This window comes from Rutilus rutilus (assembly GCF_951802725.1).
Source record: "Rutilus rutilus genome assembly, chromosome: 8".
NCBI classification, from domain to species: domain Eukaryota; kingdom Metazoa; phylum Chordata; class Actinopteri; order Cypriniformes; family Leuciscidae; genus Rutilus; species Rutilus rutilus.
The window spans coordinates 12,452,302-12,471,258 of record NC_140222.1 but is presented as its reverse complement, the minus strand read 5'-3'; the positions used below and the strand labels follow the sequence as shown (position 1 = coordinate 12,471,258).

At 34.5% G+C, this 18,957-nt stretch overlaps 1 protein-coding gene and 3 long non-coding RNA genes across 5 annotated transcripts; 3 read left to right on the top strand and 1 right to left on the bottom strand.

The window, feature by feature from the left end:
• The first annotated feature begins 1,275 nt into the window (after positions 1–1,275).
• On the top strand, positions 1,276–3,106 carry LOC311296299. Its single transcript, XR_014628556.1, has 4 exons — positions 1,276–1,399; positions 1,542–1,625; positions 1,816–2,418; positions 2,790–3,106. It is a non-coding gene; the product is annotated as an uncharacterized lncRNA (long non-coding RNA).
• Positions 3,107–7,381: 4,275 nt separating this feature from the next.
• Positions 7,382–9,649, top strand: LOC311295147. Its single transcript, XR_014628192.1, has 3 exons — positions 7,382–7,433; positions 8,200–8,251; positions 8,365–9,649. It is a non-coding gene; the product is annotated as an uncharacterized lncRNA (long non-coding RNA).
• A 1,201-nt stretch (positions 9,650–10,850) lies between these two features.
• LOC311295142 lies at positions 10,851–12,291 on the top strand. Its single transcript, XR_014628186.1, has 2 exons — positions 10,851–11,229; positions 11,569–12,291. It is a non-coding gene; the product is annotated as an uncharacterized lncRNA (long non-coding RNA).
• Positions 12,292–14,093: 1,802 nt separating this feature from the next.
• LOC311295131 (CD48 antigen-like) lies at positions 14,094–18,184 on the bottom strand. Of its 2 annotated transcripts, none has more exons than XM_084416349.1 (4): positions 18,042–18,184; positions 16,470–16,808; positions 15,050–15,337; positions 14,094–14,867 (listed from the first exon to the last, which is right to left on the bottom strand). In XM_084416349.1, coding segments are annotated over exons 1-4 (738 nt in total). In that variant the 5' UTR covers positions 18,043–18,184; the 3' UTR covers positions 14,094–14,757. The 2 variants fall into 2 exon arrangements, with proteins under 2 accessions (XP_084272475.1, XP_084272474.1); XM_084416348.1 differs by lacking the exon at positions 18,042–18,184 and adding an exon at positions 17,225–17,629 and having other exon boundaries at positions 14,095–14,867.
• Positions 18,185–18,957: the final 773 nt, after the last annotated feature.

The following is an 18,957-nucleotide window of genomic DNA, read 5'->3' as shown; positions in this document are numbered from 1 at the left end:
GCAGTAAAAGATTTAACAGACTCAGAGTCTTCATCAAACATATGCGCAAACGTTTTCAGCCCATGAAGTGACCAGTTTCGAAAATCAGTTTGGGAAAGTACTAAAAAGTCAGGGTTAAATGCAATAGGAGAGTTTTTACTTATATGACCTTTTGTGTTCAAAAACCTATTACAGTCCTGCCAAGCTTTCAGTGTGGCTTGTAAGGGGGGCAACCCCTCTACACTCACTAGAAACTGCAAGTTATTAACATAAAGTGTTGTTGTGATCTCCAATGGATAGCATGTTTGTGATTCCAAAGTTACCCACAGGGAAATATTTTCCAGCTTCCAATTTATGATATTTCTAATTTGACAGGCCCAGTAATACCACTGAAAATTTGGAAGTCCTAAGCCCCCTTTTAGACATGATTTTGTTAAAGTGGACAGCTTAATTCACGGAGTCTTGTTGTTACATATAAACTTTGTTAAACATCTATTGATTAGTTTAAAGAAAGAAAAATAAATATAACATGGTAACATATTAAATCATTTTAATAACACTGATTATCCAAATAAGAGAAAGAACAGACCATATCTGAAGTTTCTTTTTACAATTCTCCAGTAAAGGGTTATAATTGTCCTTAAATAGTTTATCCAAAACGAGTGTCACTTGTATTCCAAGATATTTAAAACCATACGGACCAAGAAATGGGGCATTCTTTCCTAACATTTTCTTCATTTGGAATATTAAGAGGGCAAGCAATTGATTTTTGTAAGTTAACCTTATACCCTGAGATCATAGAAAATGTTTGAATATCTGCCAACACGTGGCGCAAAGTTAACATTCTGTAGGTTCAGTGACAACCAATAAAGTATCATCCGCATAAAGTGAAATTTTATGATATTGTGTGCCTGTGGTCACTCCCTTTATCATAGGATTATTTCAAATCAACTCAGCAAACGGTTCGAAAGCAATAACAAATAATAATGGAGAGAGAGGGCGACCTTGTCTGGTACCTCTTCCTAAATACATTAGGGGAGATTCCACATTATTAGCACAAACAGTTGCATTTGGTGTATCATATTTTTCCGGTAATCCCTGGAGCGTGGTTTCCTATATTTGTTGTGACCTTTGAGCCGGGCCATAACAACAGGAACATGGAAACAGAACCAAAACTCCATGATAGTAAAACAGAACAAATCAGAACATACATATTACAGAATTGTTCATAAAGTGAAACCAATTTACATGTGAGTCACGAGGGTTGCCAGCATATAAAGCGGTTTGATTCCTTTCATTCTTGCATGTGCTGATAATGATGCAGTAGTTTGTTTAACAGGTTCATAGTGACTTCTAAAACTTCTAAAAGGACGAAAAGAGACCGATCTGCAAGATCTGACTAACTACACTTTTGAAAAAGGTAAAAGATAAATGTATATATATGTTAAAATTACAATGTGTTTCCTGCAAAGATAGTTGTGTTTTAAACAATCAAATGCTTATCGTTTTTATCTCTCTCTCTCTCTCTCTCTCTCTCATTTTGTGTGCGTGATTTATTCTAGCCTTCATTGCATGTAATATTTTTTTGTGAGCAGAAATTGAAAATCATCAACACATTACAGCAGACAAGAAAAGCAAGTACAAGAGTAAGACAAAAATCTTGGTCTCCTATATTTTTTGAAAAAGAAAAAGGCATATTTTTACCTGATGTCCATTGTATACACACACACACACACACACACACACACACACACACACACACAGACAGATATGCATATATGCTCTTTAAATATTAAAAATTGCAATGTGAAAAAAAAAATTATTCATTAATTGTAGGGACCTGTCCAGCCTTGAGCACTTCCGGAGCATCTGAGGTTCAAGAGCTTTCCGTGAGACCGTACAACAGAAGAGCAGTCAAAACATCATCAGATTTACAGTACCTGTTGTGTGCTGCTGTGTAGACCTCAGAATATGTCTTCAGAAGATGACTTCAGTGGACTATTTGAAAGTCAGCAAGACAAAAAGGCTCTTCTCACCTGTCTTTCATTTACCTTTTTTTTAATGCTTTTGGAAGCTTTTTTTGATAAAGATTTTTCATGCCCATGCGATGTTGAGCTGAATGCAGTAATGATCAACCTCATTTTTGCTGGACCTTTTGTTTTTGTTTTTGCTTTAATTCTTTATATTAGTGTTTCCAAAATAGATTCTAGACTTCAATTGGTCAAAATTGTATTGCTTTGCCTGCTTCCACCTCTTGTGTGGATCACTCTTGTGTTCCTTGACGGTGATTATGTTGCCTGTAAAAAAACATACTGGAATGGACTGTATGTTTATGATGATCAGCACCATTTCAAATGGTGTAAACCGACTGAATCAGTTCCTGGAAAAAATGACACCGAACTACTAGCTCTGACTCTGGGCTTTGTTGCTGAGTCACAGGTAAGTCAGAATTCATGCTATCTTCAGAAATGTAATGTCAAACTTTTTAAAACAGATTTAGCACATTTTCTCCCATACAGACAAATTATTCTGCTGTAACTGAATCTCTTTACATTTTTACATGCACAAAAAAAGGGTTTATGTAATGTAACAACATCTAAGTTTCATTAAAAAAAAAAAAATGAATATGAATGTGATTACTCTGCACTACATTTAACTCTGTATTGCTTCCCTTTGATTATTTCACTTTGGATAAAAGTATCTGTTAAATGACAATTACTGTACATCCACTATTATAGCAATTGGTTTTGTAATTTCTTAATGTAATGATTTTGCTCTCCCCTCCCCCCTCCCCCCTCCCCATTTTCCAGATGACCGGTTTTAAGATTCTTCTTGGTTTGGGCATTACAGCAGTGGCCCCTATATTTCTTATTATCCTGGTATCAATGTTTATAATTCGTCTCGTGCTGAAACCCGAAAACTGAGAGACGTGAACGAAACCCAGAACTTCGGATCTAATGAGTTGGGAAGAGAAATTTCCTCTGACACCTTCCCTCTGATCACCGAACATGTTGATCTATTAGAGGGGTATATTGTCACATAGATGATAGGTTATAGAACATGGAACATCTTGTCATAAAGAAAAATTTATCTGTGAAGACAAATAAAGTACCTGATTTCTGTGGTTATACGTATTGCTTTTATTGACAGTTCTGTTGGTTGTGATTTTATCTGCTGGTAAAGACCAAACAGAAATATTATTTTCCTGTTTTAATATGGTCACATAAAAACTTTTTGTACATAAATAAGAACCATAAAGTACCTATGTATTTGTGAACTTCCCCTGGTGACCACTGGGGCGCTGTGATTAGATTCATTGTTCACATGAAATTTGTAAACCATAAAAACACCTGCGCCAAGAGTTTTTTTTGGTTGCCCAGTAATCAATTTCAGATCTTCGATGTTAATTAATCTAAAAATGTATATGTGTAACACATTTACAAGTGATGAATAGTCTAATACACTTTAGATTAGGGGATGCCAAAAGCTTTGTCATTGATTGTCAAAAGGTTTGCGTGGATATAAAAGTGGTTTCTGTGAGAGAACAAAATAAGGATGATAAATATAAATGATAATATGACATGACAGAATATACACAGATAATACCTGTATAAATATACACAGAGATATTAAAGTTGTATGAAGTAATAGCAAACCAGAGCTTACTGGGCTATGATATGGGGCTCTAAATGCAGATACATTAAACAGCAGATGTCGCTTCTGCTAACAAGAGGTGTCAGATTACACAAGTGTGTAAGATGCTCTAGCGCTCCCGTGCGAACATTACTAATATGCCGATAAGATGCCGACAAGCAACTCCCTTTCCCAAATGAATAAACATCGTTGACAAAATACAACAGGATGTCTCGTCGAACACGCGAGCACCGAATGTAGGCTTTATTGACACATAATATTTCTGAGGTAAAATAAACTGAATCTTTGCTGTAGGTAGGTTATATTGCCTAAATTCATAAGTTTTATTTTTACTGTAGGAAAAGTAGGTTTTTTATTATTATTTTTTACTATAGATACACCATTAAATGACAGAAAGTGTCCTGTTTTTTTTTTTTTTTTTTTTTTTACTATAGGCTACACCATTATAACATACTTTTTGTTTTATTTACTGTGGGCACACTGTGAATTAACAGAACATTTCCATTTTTTAATTACGGACAAAGTCCGGGTATCAGCCTACTTTTTCTGTTATTTTACGGATTTATTTATTAGAGTGTAGTTTTAGAGGTAGTTAAATAGTTATGGGAATTATGTTTTGATAATTTTTGATTATTTTATTGATTTTACCTTTATAATGTGTTTTTGTAATCTTCATTTAAAAATTTTGTTCATCATTAACTAAATTTATAAATTACTTGTAACTGAATTAACAAAACATTCATAAAATGTTAGTATATCACCTATTAATAATTTATTAACATATGTTTTGTAATTGATTAGTTCCACATTAACTAATAACTTATAACTAAATGTTATTATAAAGTGTCACATAAGTATTAAAATTCATCAAATTAATTAAAAATGAACATACATTATAAAATAATGTATTATTTTAAGTGGTTCTTCAACCTGAGATCAGTTAAAATGCATTATTCACTGGTTCATGTAGCTATTTACCAAATCAAAGCTGTATAGCAGCAAACCACTGGAATTTTGAAGTTTTTCAAACCCAATTCAAAACAGAGGCTGTGTCTCATTTTGTCATTTTGAAAGCTGTGCATGTCAGCTGCATACTGTACATCATCAAGGATGACCTCTTGCTCATTTCAGTAAAATAACCGTTATAAAACTGACCGTTATTATAGGCTACTGACATGCCTTAAGGGAGATTCCCCAGAAATTGGAACATTTCTAAGAGAGGGTCAAAATGAGGGTTGAAAATAAGAATCTTTGCTAATATATTTATTTTACACCTCACAAGGAATAACAGTCAATTTTATAACAGTTACTTTTCTTTAAAAAATACATCTGCTAATATTACTGTACTTCCTGTGATTCCCAAGTTCCTGTCTGCTTCCTCTTCTTCAGCATTCCCTTCAGCATAATTTCTATTCGGCCTGCTAAATGGCAACAAAAGGGGTGTGTGTGTGCGTGTGTGAGGTGTCATGCCTTCATTTGTGTGTTTGTTCTGGATTGTGCCAAATAAAAAAAATAAAAAATAAATCCTCACATTACATTCACTCCAATTTGGGTCAAACTGTCCCGCAAGGAAATGATTTGTTACTTTTTTGAATTTCGACCACATAAACTCCTCGAATCCAAGAACATTTTTTTTGTGTGTGTGTGTTCCAAGTTAAAGTATCTTTGATGCATATTCATAAATGTAAATAAAGTAAATCCAACCTTTGTTTTGACTTTTAATTTGAAATATATGTATATCAGGGCAATTTTTTATTCACATAATAAAAAATAATTTATAATCATTAATATATGTGAGACCTTTCACATTTTTACATAGTGGTTATACCCCCTGCTGTTTGTTTTTTCATATTTATATGTATAATTGCAGTCTGACTGTACATTAACTTTGTCTGTTTGATAAAAAACAAATAAAACAGTTTTCTTTTTCCTTGTTCCTTCACCGTTGTTTTTGATTACCCTTTGTTTATTTGACCCAGCTGCACCCATACCCTTGCCTCAACTCATTTCCCTGAGCAACCCATGACAAATATTGACATTTTATTGATTACCTGTTGTGTGAAGTGTGTTTATATCTGTAAGATACGGGAATGTAAAGAGTTTCGTGCATTTCTACTACTGAGACATTTCTACTTTACTGTGAAAATAAATATTTTCTATTTTTTATATAGAAAGTTTTGCACCGACTCAATGACTATTCAGTATAAAACTAATAAACTAGTAGCTTACTCTGCGTATACTTCAAAGTGTGCTTTCATAAACAATTTTTTTTTCAAAGTATTAAAATAGTAAACTACTAGTACAGTATACTTATAAGTTCACTTGTAGTGAAGATGCAGTGCAAATGAGAAACGTAGTTGTGAACTAGTTGTGCACTTAAAAGTTTACTACACTTATAGTACACTTAAACATTCTTTTATATAAAAAGTGGGCCAATTTAGTCCCAAGCATTACTGAAATACACTGTAAAAAATAATTCTGTGGCTTAGTAAATATTACAGAAATTTTTAACTTTATTAACTTAATAAAATCTCTGTATATCGTTTACTTGATTGTTTGAGTTAAACATACCAAAATAATTGAGTAAAAATCCAACAGTTAATTTTATCTAAAATTTACAGATATATTTAAGTTTTTTTCAATAAAATAATTTAGTATTTGACTAACCAATTATTTCTTTATAATATACTTAATATATATGTGAAATTTCTATCAAAATATTTGAGAATGTTTAATTAAACTGATCTGTTTCAAGAAACAAAAAAATTACTTAATTCAAATCAATATTATTAATATATTTAACACGCTCTTAAAATTGAGTAAGTTTACTCAATTAAAACAATGCCCCGGTCTAAATGTCTAAAATGTGCTGTATTGCTGTACTCATTGAAAATAAAGGCCAATGTAATGTATACTGGTGGTTGTCTGGAGTACTATTTTACAAAGGTTTAGAGAAAATAAAAAAGTTAATATTACTCATTAATAAAAACAGTTAATATTACTCATAAATATTGTTTTTTTAATGTTTAAATGTTAAATTATTTCTACTCAATTTTATTTGTTAATGTACCAGATGCAGTTACTCAGATTTACTTAATTTTTTTACTTGCATTTACTCAATTCATACAGTATATTTCATTGATTTCACAGCTTTAAAATTTACTAAATTTTTTTGAGTGTAAAAATGTTTCACCAATAAAATTGAGTAAATAATAGTTAAACTTTTTACAGTGTAGTAAACTTTCAAGTTTACTACGCGTATATTGAAATCAGTATACTTCCTATAAAAGTATACTTTAAAATATACTTGAACATTACTTAGCCTAAGTTTACTTCACAAAATAAACTTGAAGTATACTTCTTTTCCATTAGGGTTAAACAAATTGATCATTGGTCATTCATCCCTGGGAAGAAATATCTTATCATTCACTAAAACATAGAGGCTTGGCCTAAAACATAAAGATTTGATTATAATCATCACCAATGATGGAAGAATGCATTATATGCAAGCAATAATATTATTTTGATAATACTATTATTTTATTTTAAGCTTTTAATTAAGCGTATATGTTATTTTTACCTTGTGAGGGCTAATTTAAATTCACTTTCACAAGTGCTTTTATATTTGATAATCTCTTATCTTATCTCTTGTTCTTCAGTGATTGGCTGTTCACTGCAAACATCACACTTTTATTTGCTCATATCTGAGTATTAAAAACCTGAGTTAAAGGTGATACCTGAAGTTAGCTGAACAGAATTTGTTTGTGACAGGACTGAAGGCTCTTTCTGCTAACTAGACAGTAAGTATCGTTCATGTATTTTTTTCAATTTCAATTGTAGATTTCTGTTCTTTTTAAGCGGTCAATTTGGTTATGAGGTTGTGTATCAATAATCATATTGAGTGTACTGGTGTAGTGGGTCTCAAAAACAACACACCTACAGAAACTCGGGTAACATTTCAGATGAATGTCCGCTTTGTAAAGTATTTATACAGGGGTTGATGACTAGTAATTGAATTACAGTGCATTATAAATAGTGTTGTCTTGACTCAAGGAAGATATTTGGAAGAATGTTGGTAACCTAGCAGATCTTGGGCACTACTGACAATAGGGGAAACAAATAATAATATGGTTGTCAATGGGGCCTGAAATCTGCTACCAACATTCTTCCAAATATCTTCCATTGTGTAAGACAGAATAAAGAAATTCACATAGGTTTGGAACAAATTGAGAGTGAGTAAACAATGACAGAATGTAAATTTTTTGGGTGAACTATCACTGTAAGTCTGTGTTAAAACCAGTTAGTTTCATTCCAGTACATTAGTGGTGTGGAGCAAGTTTTAATATTATTAGTTGAGGTTTTGATCATTCATTTAGCCTACATTACATTTATGCATTTGGCAGACGCTTTTATCCAAAGCAACTTACATTGCATTTCAAGGTACACATTTACATTCTTATCAGTTCTTGCTTTCCCTGGGAATCAAACCTTGGGGTTGCAAGCGCCCAACACTCTACTGTTTGAGCTACAGGAAAGCTCATTCATTTGCTTTTCATTGTTTTACAGCCTTGGGAGAAGAAAATAGGAACATTTAATATCACTTTACTCAGAAAACAAGGTATATATCAGCTCTTCATTTAATTTATCTCAATATTTTCTTCACTAATCACAACTAAACTGCTTTAGTAAGTCAGATGTCAATAAAGGTGTTTTGATGTGTGTATTGTTCAGCAGGTCATGGAGATTCATCAGTCTGCTGTGATTCTGCTGCTGGTCTTGTGTGTGTCGTTCTCCACTCATAGTCAACCAGCACAGATAAAGCCCCGTTATCAAAAATTCCTCAATCAGCATTTGGGTCCTGATATGAATGTGCAGAAGTGTACCAGTGAAATCAGAAAGAGAAACATCACTGGAACTGACAATGGCTGCAAACCTGTCAACACCTTCATACAAGCAAATGAAAATCAGCTTAAAGCAGTTTGTGATAAAAAGAATCAACTGAACAAAGACAGAAACCTGTTTAAGAGCGGCCAGCCTTTTCCTGTGGTCACGTGTAGATTTCAAACTGGGAAGAGACCCCCAAACTGTACATATCGTAGAGGAAGGTTGTCCACTCGATATATAGTGTTGGGGTGTGTAGGTGGCTGGCCTGTACATTATGAAAACCTTTAAGTGATGTACAGATGACCGGCTGAATAGAGCATCACAGAGCTTTACAATATTTTTCTAATCATTTGTTCATTTCTCATTTTCTGTATTTCTTTGTTTTTCAAGTGCAAAAACAACAACAATCAGAATCAATCGAAGCAAATACAAAAGATGAATAAATACTTGACCTCAGTTAGAGGTTAACGTGTCGTAGTTTTTAACCAGTTCTTGTGCTGTAAACATGACACGGTTTGAGAGCAAAGTCTATAATGAAGCACAGCTCAACACGTGAGGTTTGCAATAAAAACTCCAGCGATACTGACAGACAAGGAGCCAAATGTAATGATTACTCAACCACTAGACGGCGGTGTGCACTGGGGTGTAGTTGTACTGTAGTAGGTCACCTGTTCATGTCACACTGATATTTACATGTAAACATAAAAATATGAAGTGGCACATTTGTTTTCAACATTGATAATAATAATAATAAAAACTATTTTTAGCAGCAAATCAGCATATTGAATGATTTCTGAACGATTATGTGACACTGAAGACTGGAATGATGCTGAAAATTAATCTTCGATCCAGGAATAAATAACATTATAATATATATTCACAAAGAAAACAGCTATTAACCCTTACAAGTTATTCATTCACATGCAAAATGTGTGTTTACTTTGTCAGGGATGTGTTGTGGCGTCGGTCCTTAATTTTTTTGTGTGTGTTTTCTACATTGCAACTGAATTTTTTAGATGAATTATGTAACAAAAAGCTATTTTCATAGTCTCCCATTGATGTCTATGAATAAGTATTTATTTGTTTATATTTTTTAAATACCTTAAATCCCTTCAACACTGTACAAATAGAGTAAAAACATTAATAAAGTGAGACATATTACATTTGTTTAAAAAAACATTATGATGTTCCAAAATCTTAAGTGTGACCTTTTTTTTCACACTAAAGTACAAGATATTATTCAAAAAAAAATTATAGTTTTTTTATATACTGTATATTTTCTTCCTTATTGTGTGATTTTTTTTTTTTTTTTACATTGTATAAAATCCGTGAGGACTTAATGCACAAGTGTTTGTGGTACATAAGTACATATAGTAGTCATAAAATATAGGGGGGGGGGGGGGATACTATAGATGTTAGTGGTTGTTAAGCAGTGGATTTGATTTCTTATCGAATTAAAAGCAGGAGATGGGATAAAAAAAAATTAATCCGCAATTAGACAAAGTTCAGATAAAACTATTACACCTGATATTTCTGTCCCCTCACTTCTGAAATGATGGCTACACCCCTGAAAATACTTGACTCTGTTGAAGAAAACTGTCAAAGGTTTGGTAATGTGAAAGATCGTTGCCAGTGTGCATGAGGTGATTTCTCAATGATGGGTAAGATCCTCTTTTGGCCAAGCAGAGGACAACTTAAGGCAGGAGGTGAGATGGGTATTTAAAAAATGTTAGCTCCTCCATACCCGATCACCAGCAGCCACATTCCTTGGAATGATGCTTTTGAGAAATGCAGCCCTAGGCAGTTGATCTGTAGTTCCCAGCATGCTTTGCAAGAGACAGCATTAGGAGAGTAAATGTGGGGATTAAGTGTTGCTTTATGGGTTTTTCATATTTATTTATGAGAACCCTCAAATCACAATTTCTCAGTGAAGCAAAATTCCCCAATCTTCAAGGAGTATGTGTCGAATGTGTCCATCCTGAGCTTTAATGGAAATTGAATGATGGGTCAATGTAACTCAATTAAGTTAAAACAGCATTCCCTGGTTTTGTTTAATAAACCTGATTGGTTACTACAATACAATTAGAATTTATAGGTGAAATCAGATAGAAATACCTCCTTAACAACTGCACATGTTCACTTTTTTCAAGCCAATGTCATGATACAAAGTCTTAATATTTTATTATTTCTTAGGCTCCACTTTTGACAATTCTTAAGCCTGCCCTTGTGTAACTTATTTTCGTTATGTTATGTGCACATCATGGACTAGGCCTTGAACACACTTAAACATTGTCACACAAACAGGAACTCAAGACACGCACATACATTTGAACATCTAACCGTTGTTATTATATTTCTTAACATGCTATATATGGTAGGGTTGACCTTGGAGTACTATCATTGGATGGCCTGGACATCATGGATGATTCTGCTTTATCTTGTGTATAAATATGACCCCTCTTCCTTAATAACCTTGAGAATGTTATGGTATTACACTGTCTCTGTGTCTGCTTGATCATTCTCCCGAGATCTGATACGCATCACAGATGTTGAGAAACCTGTTTCTAACTGATGACTGACAACTTCGAGATCTGCATCTGAAAATTCATCTAAACCCAAGATCAAGCCTGACTGCATTCGGTTGGACTTTGTGAAGGTGCATCGTAATACAGGCCAGAGGTTTACTATCCCAGACTATTTACTGCAACTTGCGTGAGTATCAGTTCACATGAATCACATTTTATATTTTTGTAACATGTATAGACATTTTTTGGGGGAAAAGGTGGTCAATAATCTTCAAAGCATTGAGTAATAAGAATAAAAAAGCATTCAACATACATTGAGAATGTGTTTTTCTGGTGGCAAATTTATTTTATGGGGATTGTGATTTATCTTGTTTTTAAATGTTAAGAATTTTAGAACTTTTCTGAGCACGTATAGGATATACAAGAAATTTGTCTTGATTCAGAGGGAAACAAAGTACAGTCAAGCACCAAACTGCTTTAGTAAGTCAAATGTCAGTAAAGGTGTTTTGATGTGTGTATTGTTCAGCAGGTCATGGAGATTCATCAGTCTGCTGTGATTCTGCTGCTGGTCCTGTGTGTGTCGTTCTCCACTCATGCTCAACCAGACAATATAAAGCCCCGGTATCAAAAATTCCTTATTCAGCATTTCGGTCCTGATATGAGTGAGCAGAAGTGTACCAGTGAAATAAGAAAGAGAGGCATCACTGGAGCTGACGATGGCTGCAAACCTGTCAACACCTTCATACAAGCAAATTCAAATAATATTAAAGCAGTTTGTGGCAGAGGAGGAACTCATCAGGACGGTAACCTGTTTAAGAGCAACCAGCCTTTTCCTGTGATCACATGCAAATTACAAAGTGGGTCGAGACCCCCAAGATGTGAATATGGTAGAGGGAAGAAGTCCACTCGTTACGTTGTGTTGGGGTGTGCAGAAGGCTGGCCTGTACATTATGAAGAAGGCATAACTGATGCAAAGAAGATATAGGCTGAAAAAAACCTTACAGAGCTTTATTTGCCAAACATTTATTCACTTCATTTGTTATTTGTTCACACAAATTTGTTATTTCTTGAAGTTGATGTTATATCCTGCACTTCTTCATGCATGTCTCTGTGTAATCGTGCTTACTCAGCTAGTCTACTGAAATCTTTTTGAACAAGAACTAGTGAATGAGCAAAATGAGGGAAGAAAGACACAGATGTTTTTCCACCTTTGTGTAATCCTCAATTAAACTTCTCTACTACCCTTAAACTCGTGTGCTTGATTGTCTTGCATCTCAACAACACCATTTTGAAGATAAATACTTAAGAAACTTTTCTCTGTACTTCATAACATTAGTTCACAGACGTTGCTATCAGTCAGTGATATTGATATTTTGCATTACATACAGTGATATTTTATAGATAAATGTAGATTAGTAAATTGAGGAGAGCATTAACCTGCTAAAAGACACCAGGATTATCAATATTGGCACATGGAAAAGAAGCATGTCTTGCAGAAGTCTGTTTTGTCAAAACTTCCTCCTCTTCCACAACCTCCTTCTCTTATTTCCTGACACCACAATATCTTGCAGCATTGCTGCTGTAGTTGTACAGCACAACACTTTGGGGTCCAATGATACCTTAACTGACTTTCAAAAGGTTCAGAAGATTAAGATCAATACACCAAAATACATCATAATGAAACATTTATCTACAACCCCAATTCCAGAAAAGTTGGGAAGTGCAATAAAATCAAGAATGAGTGATTTGTTAATTCTCTGAAACCTTTATTTAACTGAAAAAAAAGTACAAAAGAAGAGATTTCCAATGTTTTCACAGACCAAATTAATTGTATTCTGTAAAGATAAACAAATTGGATGTTGATGGCTGCAACACACTCCAAAAAAAGTTGAGATGGGCAAAATACAAATAAGATTATAGAATATCCAAGTTAAACTGTTTAGAAACAGCCCACAATAAGCATGTGAATTGGCAAAAGCTGAGGGTATCTCGATTGGGTATAAAATGAGCATCTCAGTCTTTGGTTGCAAGATGGGTCATGGCTTTTTTGAGAGAATTGTCAAACAATTTAAAAAAAAATCACATTTCTCAATGGAAGATTGCAAACAATTTATGTCTTACACCATCCACCTAAACATACTCTGACTCATAAAATCCATTATGAAATTATTATGAAAATGAATAAAGAAAAATAATACTAAAAAATAACATTAAACGGTACATTTTTAGTCTTCAGGCTCGGGAGTACTTTGGAAAACCGTTGTCACTTAACACAGTCTGCTGCTGCATCAAGAAATGCCACTCAAATCTCTTTTACGCAAAGAGAAAGCTACATCAGTTCTATGCAGAGATGCCACTGAGTTCTTAGATGGTCTAAAACACAGTGGACATGTGTGCTGCGGACTGATGAGTCAGAGTTTCAGCATGTTTTGGGAAAGCAGACACTGGGTTCTCAGTCCCAAGGACAAAAGGGACCATCCAGACTTTCATTAACGACAGGAACAAAAGCAATCATCTGTCCTGGTACGGAGGTGCATCAGTGCAAACGGCAGGGGTGACTTGCATGTGTGTGAAGGTATCATTGATGTGTATTGTGGGATTGTACAGAGACATACATGTGCCATCAAGATGACATCTTTAGCAAGGCAATACCAGACCTCATTCTGCACATGCTAAAACTGAGTGGTTTCTAGACACTATGGAGTGGATGTGCCTGACTACCTGCAGTTCAGATCAGTCTCTTATGGAAAATGTATGGCACATAATTTAAAAGAGAATCAGGCAATGACGACCATGGACTGTTAAGCAGCTGCCTTATATCAGGCGAGATTGGGCAAAAATTCCACTTGGAGAAGTTAGTATCCTCAGTTCCCGCAGCCATCCAATCCAAAATTTATCTTTACAAAATACAAATAGTAATTTCAGTGTCAGAGCAGCTAAAATAAATGTATTTATTTAGAGTCAAACTCCTAAAAAAAAAAAAAAAAAAAAATTCTGAAAAAGACCGTCTAGATTAACTATAAACCCGATATGGTCCGGCTATGAGTACCCACTTGCCAAAATAACCTTGAATTTGGTAGTTTGCAGTTTTTGCCAAAATAACTTGTGCGATGTATGATATTCCATCATGTAAGCAAAGTAAACAGTGATTAAAAGGTGTTTGGTTTCCTTTCTTCACTCATTTCATTTCTTAGTTATCTAATTGATGACTAGTCTATGGGCTATGGTTTAGATGTCTATTACATTTTTACTTGTTTTAGCCTAGACGTCTGGGCTGTGTTTGGACGCTATTAGACATCTTTGTTAGTCACTTTGGATAAAAGCATCTCCCAAATGGATAATTGTAAATGTCATTTCACGTTAATGTCAATGTTAATTGGCATTTTAAGCTCAAGTAGGCCTCAACTTCCTTTAGATCTATGGCATAATTTTCAACAGAAGTAAACTGACCATAACATAATTATTTATTCATTTATTTATTTTATTAGTTTAACTGAAATATCAGTAATTCAAGCATTTCATGTTTGCCATTTCACTCCTCCCAGTTTTCTATTAATATACATGTCTAAATCTTTCCAAAACAGTAGAGTAGATACAGTGATAAAACAGATGCAAAATCTTTCTAAATCCACAGGTATGTTGACAGAAATGTTGACTTTAAACCTCTCCAAAACATGCTTAACTGAATAAATTCTATGCGATCTGACGTCATCAATCAGAAGAGCATAGCAGTCGTGGCAGCCACGCCCATCAGTGCAGTGACGACCAATCGGAGCACAGCTTCAACAGAATCACAACGGGAGGCGTGGCCTTCTGAAGAATCAACTAAAACAGAATTGAGATTTTCAAGAAGTTGAATTTAGTCTCTGTCATGAACTCAAAAATATATCATTTTTTCTCCACAGGAAAAAAATAGCTTAGAAAGACATGAGTAAATGATGACAGAAGCTAATTAATCAGCAGATTAATTCAGTGAATAAATGCAACTAATAACAGTGCTGTCGTACCTGCACATGTGTGACAGAATTGAGTGATGTTGAGATGTGTGGTCTTGTTGCTGATGGGATTGTTCAGCACACAGCTGTAGGTGTTTTTATCCTGATATTCCACCTCCAGAGGTAGAGAGAGACTGATTTTGAGATCAGACTCACTGATGCTGGACAACAAACTGTTTCCTTTGTACCAGGAGAGAGTCACATGACCCAAATTCACAGATGAACACACCAATGAACACGATGATAATGGTGAAAAACATCGTGAAGAGCCACTGCTGATGACAGGAGCAATCAGATAAGCTGAAATAAAGAGAATTAAAAATATGTAGGGAATAACTAACAACAAATAATAAATGATTAAAAGGAAAGGACTGGTTCTACTGTTAATCACTCTCATCTCATTGTCTGCTTTGATTTATTAGGTAATGTTTCTCAATAATTGTGACACTTCTTTAAATCCTGAAAACTCCCAGATTTCTCTAAAACTTAAATTCTAAAATGACTAAAACTGGATTTTTACATAAAGTTCATGTGAGCATCTGTACACTTAAACACCTATTTCAACTTAAAAAAAAAAAAAAACTTAAGTTCAGTTGCTGCCTTATATTTTTGAATATAATTAAATTGTATGTTTTTTTTTCCCTTCAACATAAATAATATTGAAGCTAATTAAAAACGTTATCAAAGCTTAAAATCAGTTAAACCAATTGCTTCACAAAATGATTCACTGTTTCGAAGCGCTCGGAACACCTGCTGGTGAGAACTGTGTAAATGCAACAAAAACATGCATAAAAACACATTTTTACAAACCCATTGCAAATGTTTTATTGAAAGTATAATCTATCAAATGCAATTAACATCTAATATTAAAGTGTCTGTATAATGTGTGTTCTTTTATTATTTTTCAGGGCTTGTTTGGTTTGTTTTATGGATGGCTTAGGTACAATAAAAAGGCCAATAGACAGTTAACTAGGTTACTGTTATTCCTTTTAAATATACAAATTCCTCATTAAAACGTATGTAATTTTTAAAAACTGATCAGAGGTCAGGTAAAAACTATACACTTGTTCAATGGTTGGCCGCTGGAGAGCGATCTCAGTTATCCATCGGTGACATTGGTGAAACGTTGGAATTTCAAAACGTTTCGAAACAGTTATGCTGTAACAAAGCCACATTCACAGAAATCACACAACCTTCGCAGTAATCAAAAGGATTTGGCTAAAATATGGACAGACCCATCAGTTGGGTTAAATGTTTTAATTAAATTTTATTCGTACACTTGTGTTTGTCCATATTTTACCCAAGTTTGGTTGAAACAATCCAACATTTTCACTGTGAATAAGTACTACAGCATCATAGTTATGCCACTGCTAAGAAGCTGATTTAGTAATAAATAATAGGCAGAACAAGCAAACCTGTAATTGTGACTCACCATAGACAGCAACAGTGAATCTGTATGTGTTGTCTTTCTTGCTCTTGATGGTCATTTCATAGAGTCCAGAGTCTGAGGTTCTGGTGTTTGTGATGGTAAGAGATCCAGTTTGATTGTCCAGCTTCAGTCTGTCTCTGAATCTCCCATCAGGAACACCATCATGTGTGAGGAAAGTTCTAGCCCTTTTATTGATTTCAGCTATAACACTCTCTGGACGTTCAAATGTCCATGATAACAGATAATTTTCCTGTATCTGAGAATCATTATTCTGTAGAGTGATAGTATCTCCCTCCGTCACTGATACTGACACCGTTTTCACCGCATCTGAATTACCAAACACTGCAGAACAGAGGGAGTTCATCATCAGTAGCACATTTAAGCAGGTACATTTAAGTAAGAATAACTATCTTTAGATTTGGCTTTGGCATATGTATAATTCAGCAACCCATGAAATACTGATGGCCATTGGGTGAACTGGATCCAGCAACGTATTGATGCTCTCGCTTTGTCTTGTGTAAATCAGATTTAGGCTCTCCCCAGTTTGAAATTCAGAAGGAACATATGCTTTATTTATATTGCTGATACTTTGTACTGTCAGATGGAATCAGCTGAGTGACCTTTAGAACATTAAGACTTCCAAATTCATAATTTAATATGCCAAAAAGATACAAAATAAAGCACTGAATGTGGGATCAAACACAGACTATACAGATTTATAATAGATTTATAAAACTATAGAAATGGTTAGAACTTACCAATCAGATGCCAAAAGCACAAAGAGCAAAAAACAAGTGAGCAAAACATTTTCTTCAGCAGTTCAGAAAAGGGGAAATGTTTAAAAGTCTTGTAGAGAGTCTACTGATATGAAAACTGATTCAATCGGTGCCAGTAGAGGGTTGTACTTCAGATCTTATCCTCTTTTTTTTCTTGCCTCATGTGCCTTAGCATGTCATCACATTAATAATACTGTACTGATTATTGGCCTCTCCCACTCTTGTTTACACTAAAATAATTTTGTAGTATAATCGTCATCGTCATCTTGAGTGTCAATGAAAAACTATCTGAAAGAAAATCTGCTTATTTCTAAAGAAAACCCGCATGGAAGGACACCACAGAAGCCATATGTTCCACTGACATGTGAAGCACGGGAGTGAATCAATTAAACTGAAGAAAATACACCATCTGAAGTTAAGAGTATTTCTAAATGGAAACTTTCTAAACAGGGTTTTTCAAAGATAAATGATGTAAGATTTCTCCTGACCACTGTGTTGCATGACTTGTAACGGTTATTTATTTAAGACTACTTCTTTTTGCTTCCTCATTTTCGGTATAAGCTGATGACAAAGAGTATTATGAAGAATTAGGCTACTTCTGATGACAGGATATAGATCAACAGACATTGTGAGATTATATGTGGGCCAGTAATTCAATATTTGATCTTTGTGATTATTTCATTTCATTAATGAATTAAGTTGCATGATATAAGTAAATGGGAAAATGAGAGCTTGTGATTAAAAACCAAATATATTAAGTGGAGTTTTGGATATGCAATTTCATAAAAGTAATACTCACTGCACGCAATTGGATAACACTCTTATCGTATCCGGTCGGCAAAACAGCAAAAACGTCCTTCTTGCAAAGGAACGATTCGAGCGCCGTCTTCTGTTCTTCTTTTAGAGGATCATTGTAGCGGACAAAGCCGTTTCAAACAACTGGTGTTCATCCATAGCCATCTTGCAATGTTTACTAATGACTTCAACGTCACATCGCTGTCGTCATCTGTTTAGCTCGCCTCTGGCCCGCCAATATCAGATAAAGTTCAATTGAGATGAACTTTTGTTAGTGACCAAATACTTATTTTCCACCATAATTTGCAAATAAATTCTTTAAAAATCAGACAATGTGATTTTCTGGATTTTTTTCTCATTTTGTCTGTCATAGTTGAAGTGTACCTGTGATGAAAATTACAGGCCTCTCTCATCTTTTTAAGTGGGAGAACTTGCACAATTGGTGGCTGACTAAATACTTTTTTGCCCCACTGTATATAAAATATTGTATTGGCTAACAACGTTACACTCACCTGGGGGAGGTCGGCTGTCGTAATCATGCTCCTACACCAGCAACACCGCATCAACACTCTCCATTTCAACATCTGCTGCTTCCTGTGCACCACAGACACCTCTTTTTGCCGTCCGTGTCTGGCGTGATTTAACTTCTCCCCAGTTGTTCCATGAAAACCTGGAAGGCACGGCCTGTGGTGTAAGATATTTACGACCGGTTTCTCGTACACGAACTTCATCCTCCGTGAAGTGCTTAGCACACACAAAAGTGCTGCCTTTCCTCACTGTAAATGTCAGCCCCTCTTTTCTTCGTATAGGCCAAATCCAACACTTTTTCACCATTTCATCGCTGGAAAAGCTGTGAAATTATATGGTTGTTTCTTCTTAGAGTTGAAACGCAACAGGACTGACTGCTTTTAGTCTCCGCC

What these genes read in the sequence shown, in the direction of transcription:
- LOC311295131 (XM_084416348.1), bottom strand. Translation starts at nt 17,273, where the DNA reads ATGTTTTGCTCACTTGTTTTTTGCTCTTTGTGCTTTTGGCATCTGATT. An exon ending in GTGCTTTTGGCATCTGATTG is followed by an intron (nt 16,809 to 17,224) that starts GTAAGTTCTAAC and finishes TCTGTTCTGCAG; the next exon opens with TGTTTGGTAATTCAGATGCG. An exon ending in ATTCTGTCACACATGTGCAG is followed by an intron (nt 14,868 to 15,049) that starts GTACGACAGCAC and finishes ATTCTGTTTTAG; the next exon opens with TTGATTCTTCAGAAGGCCAC.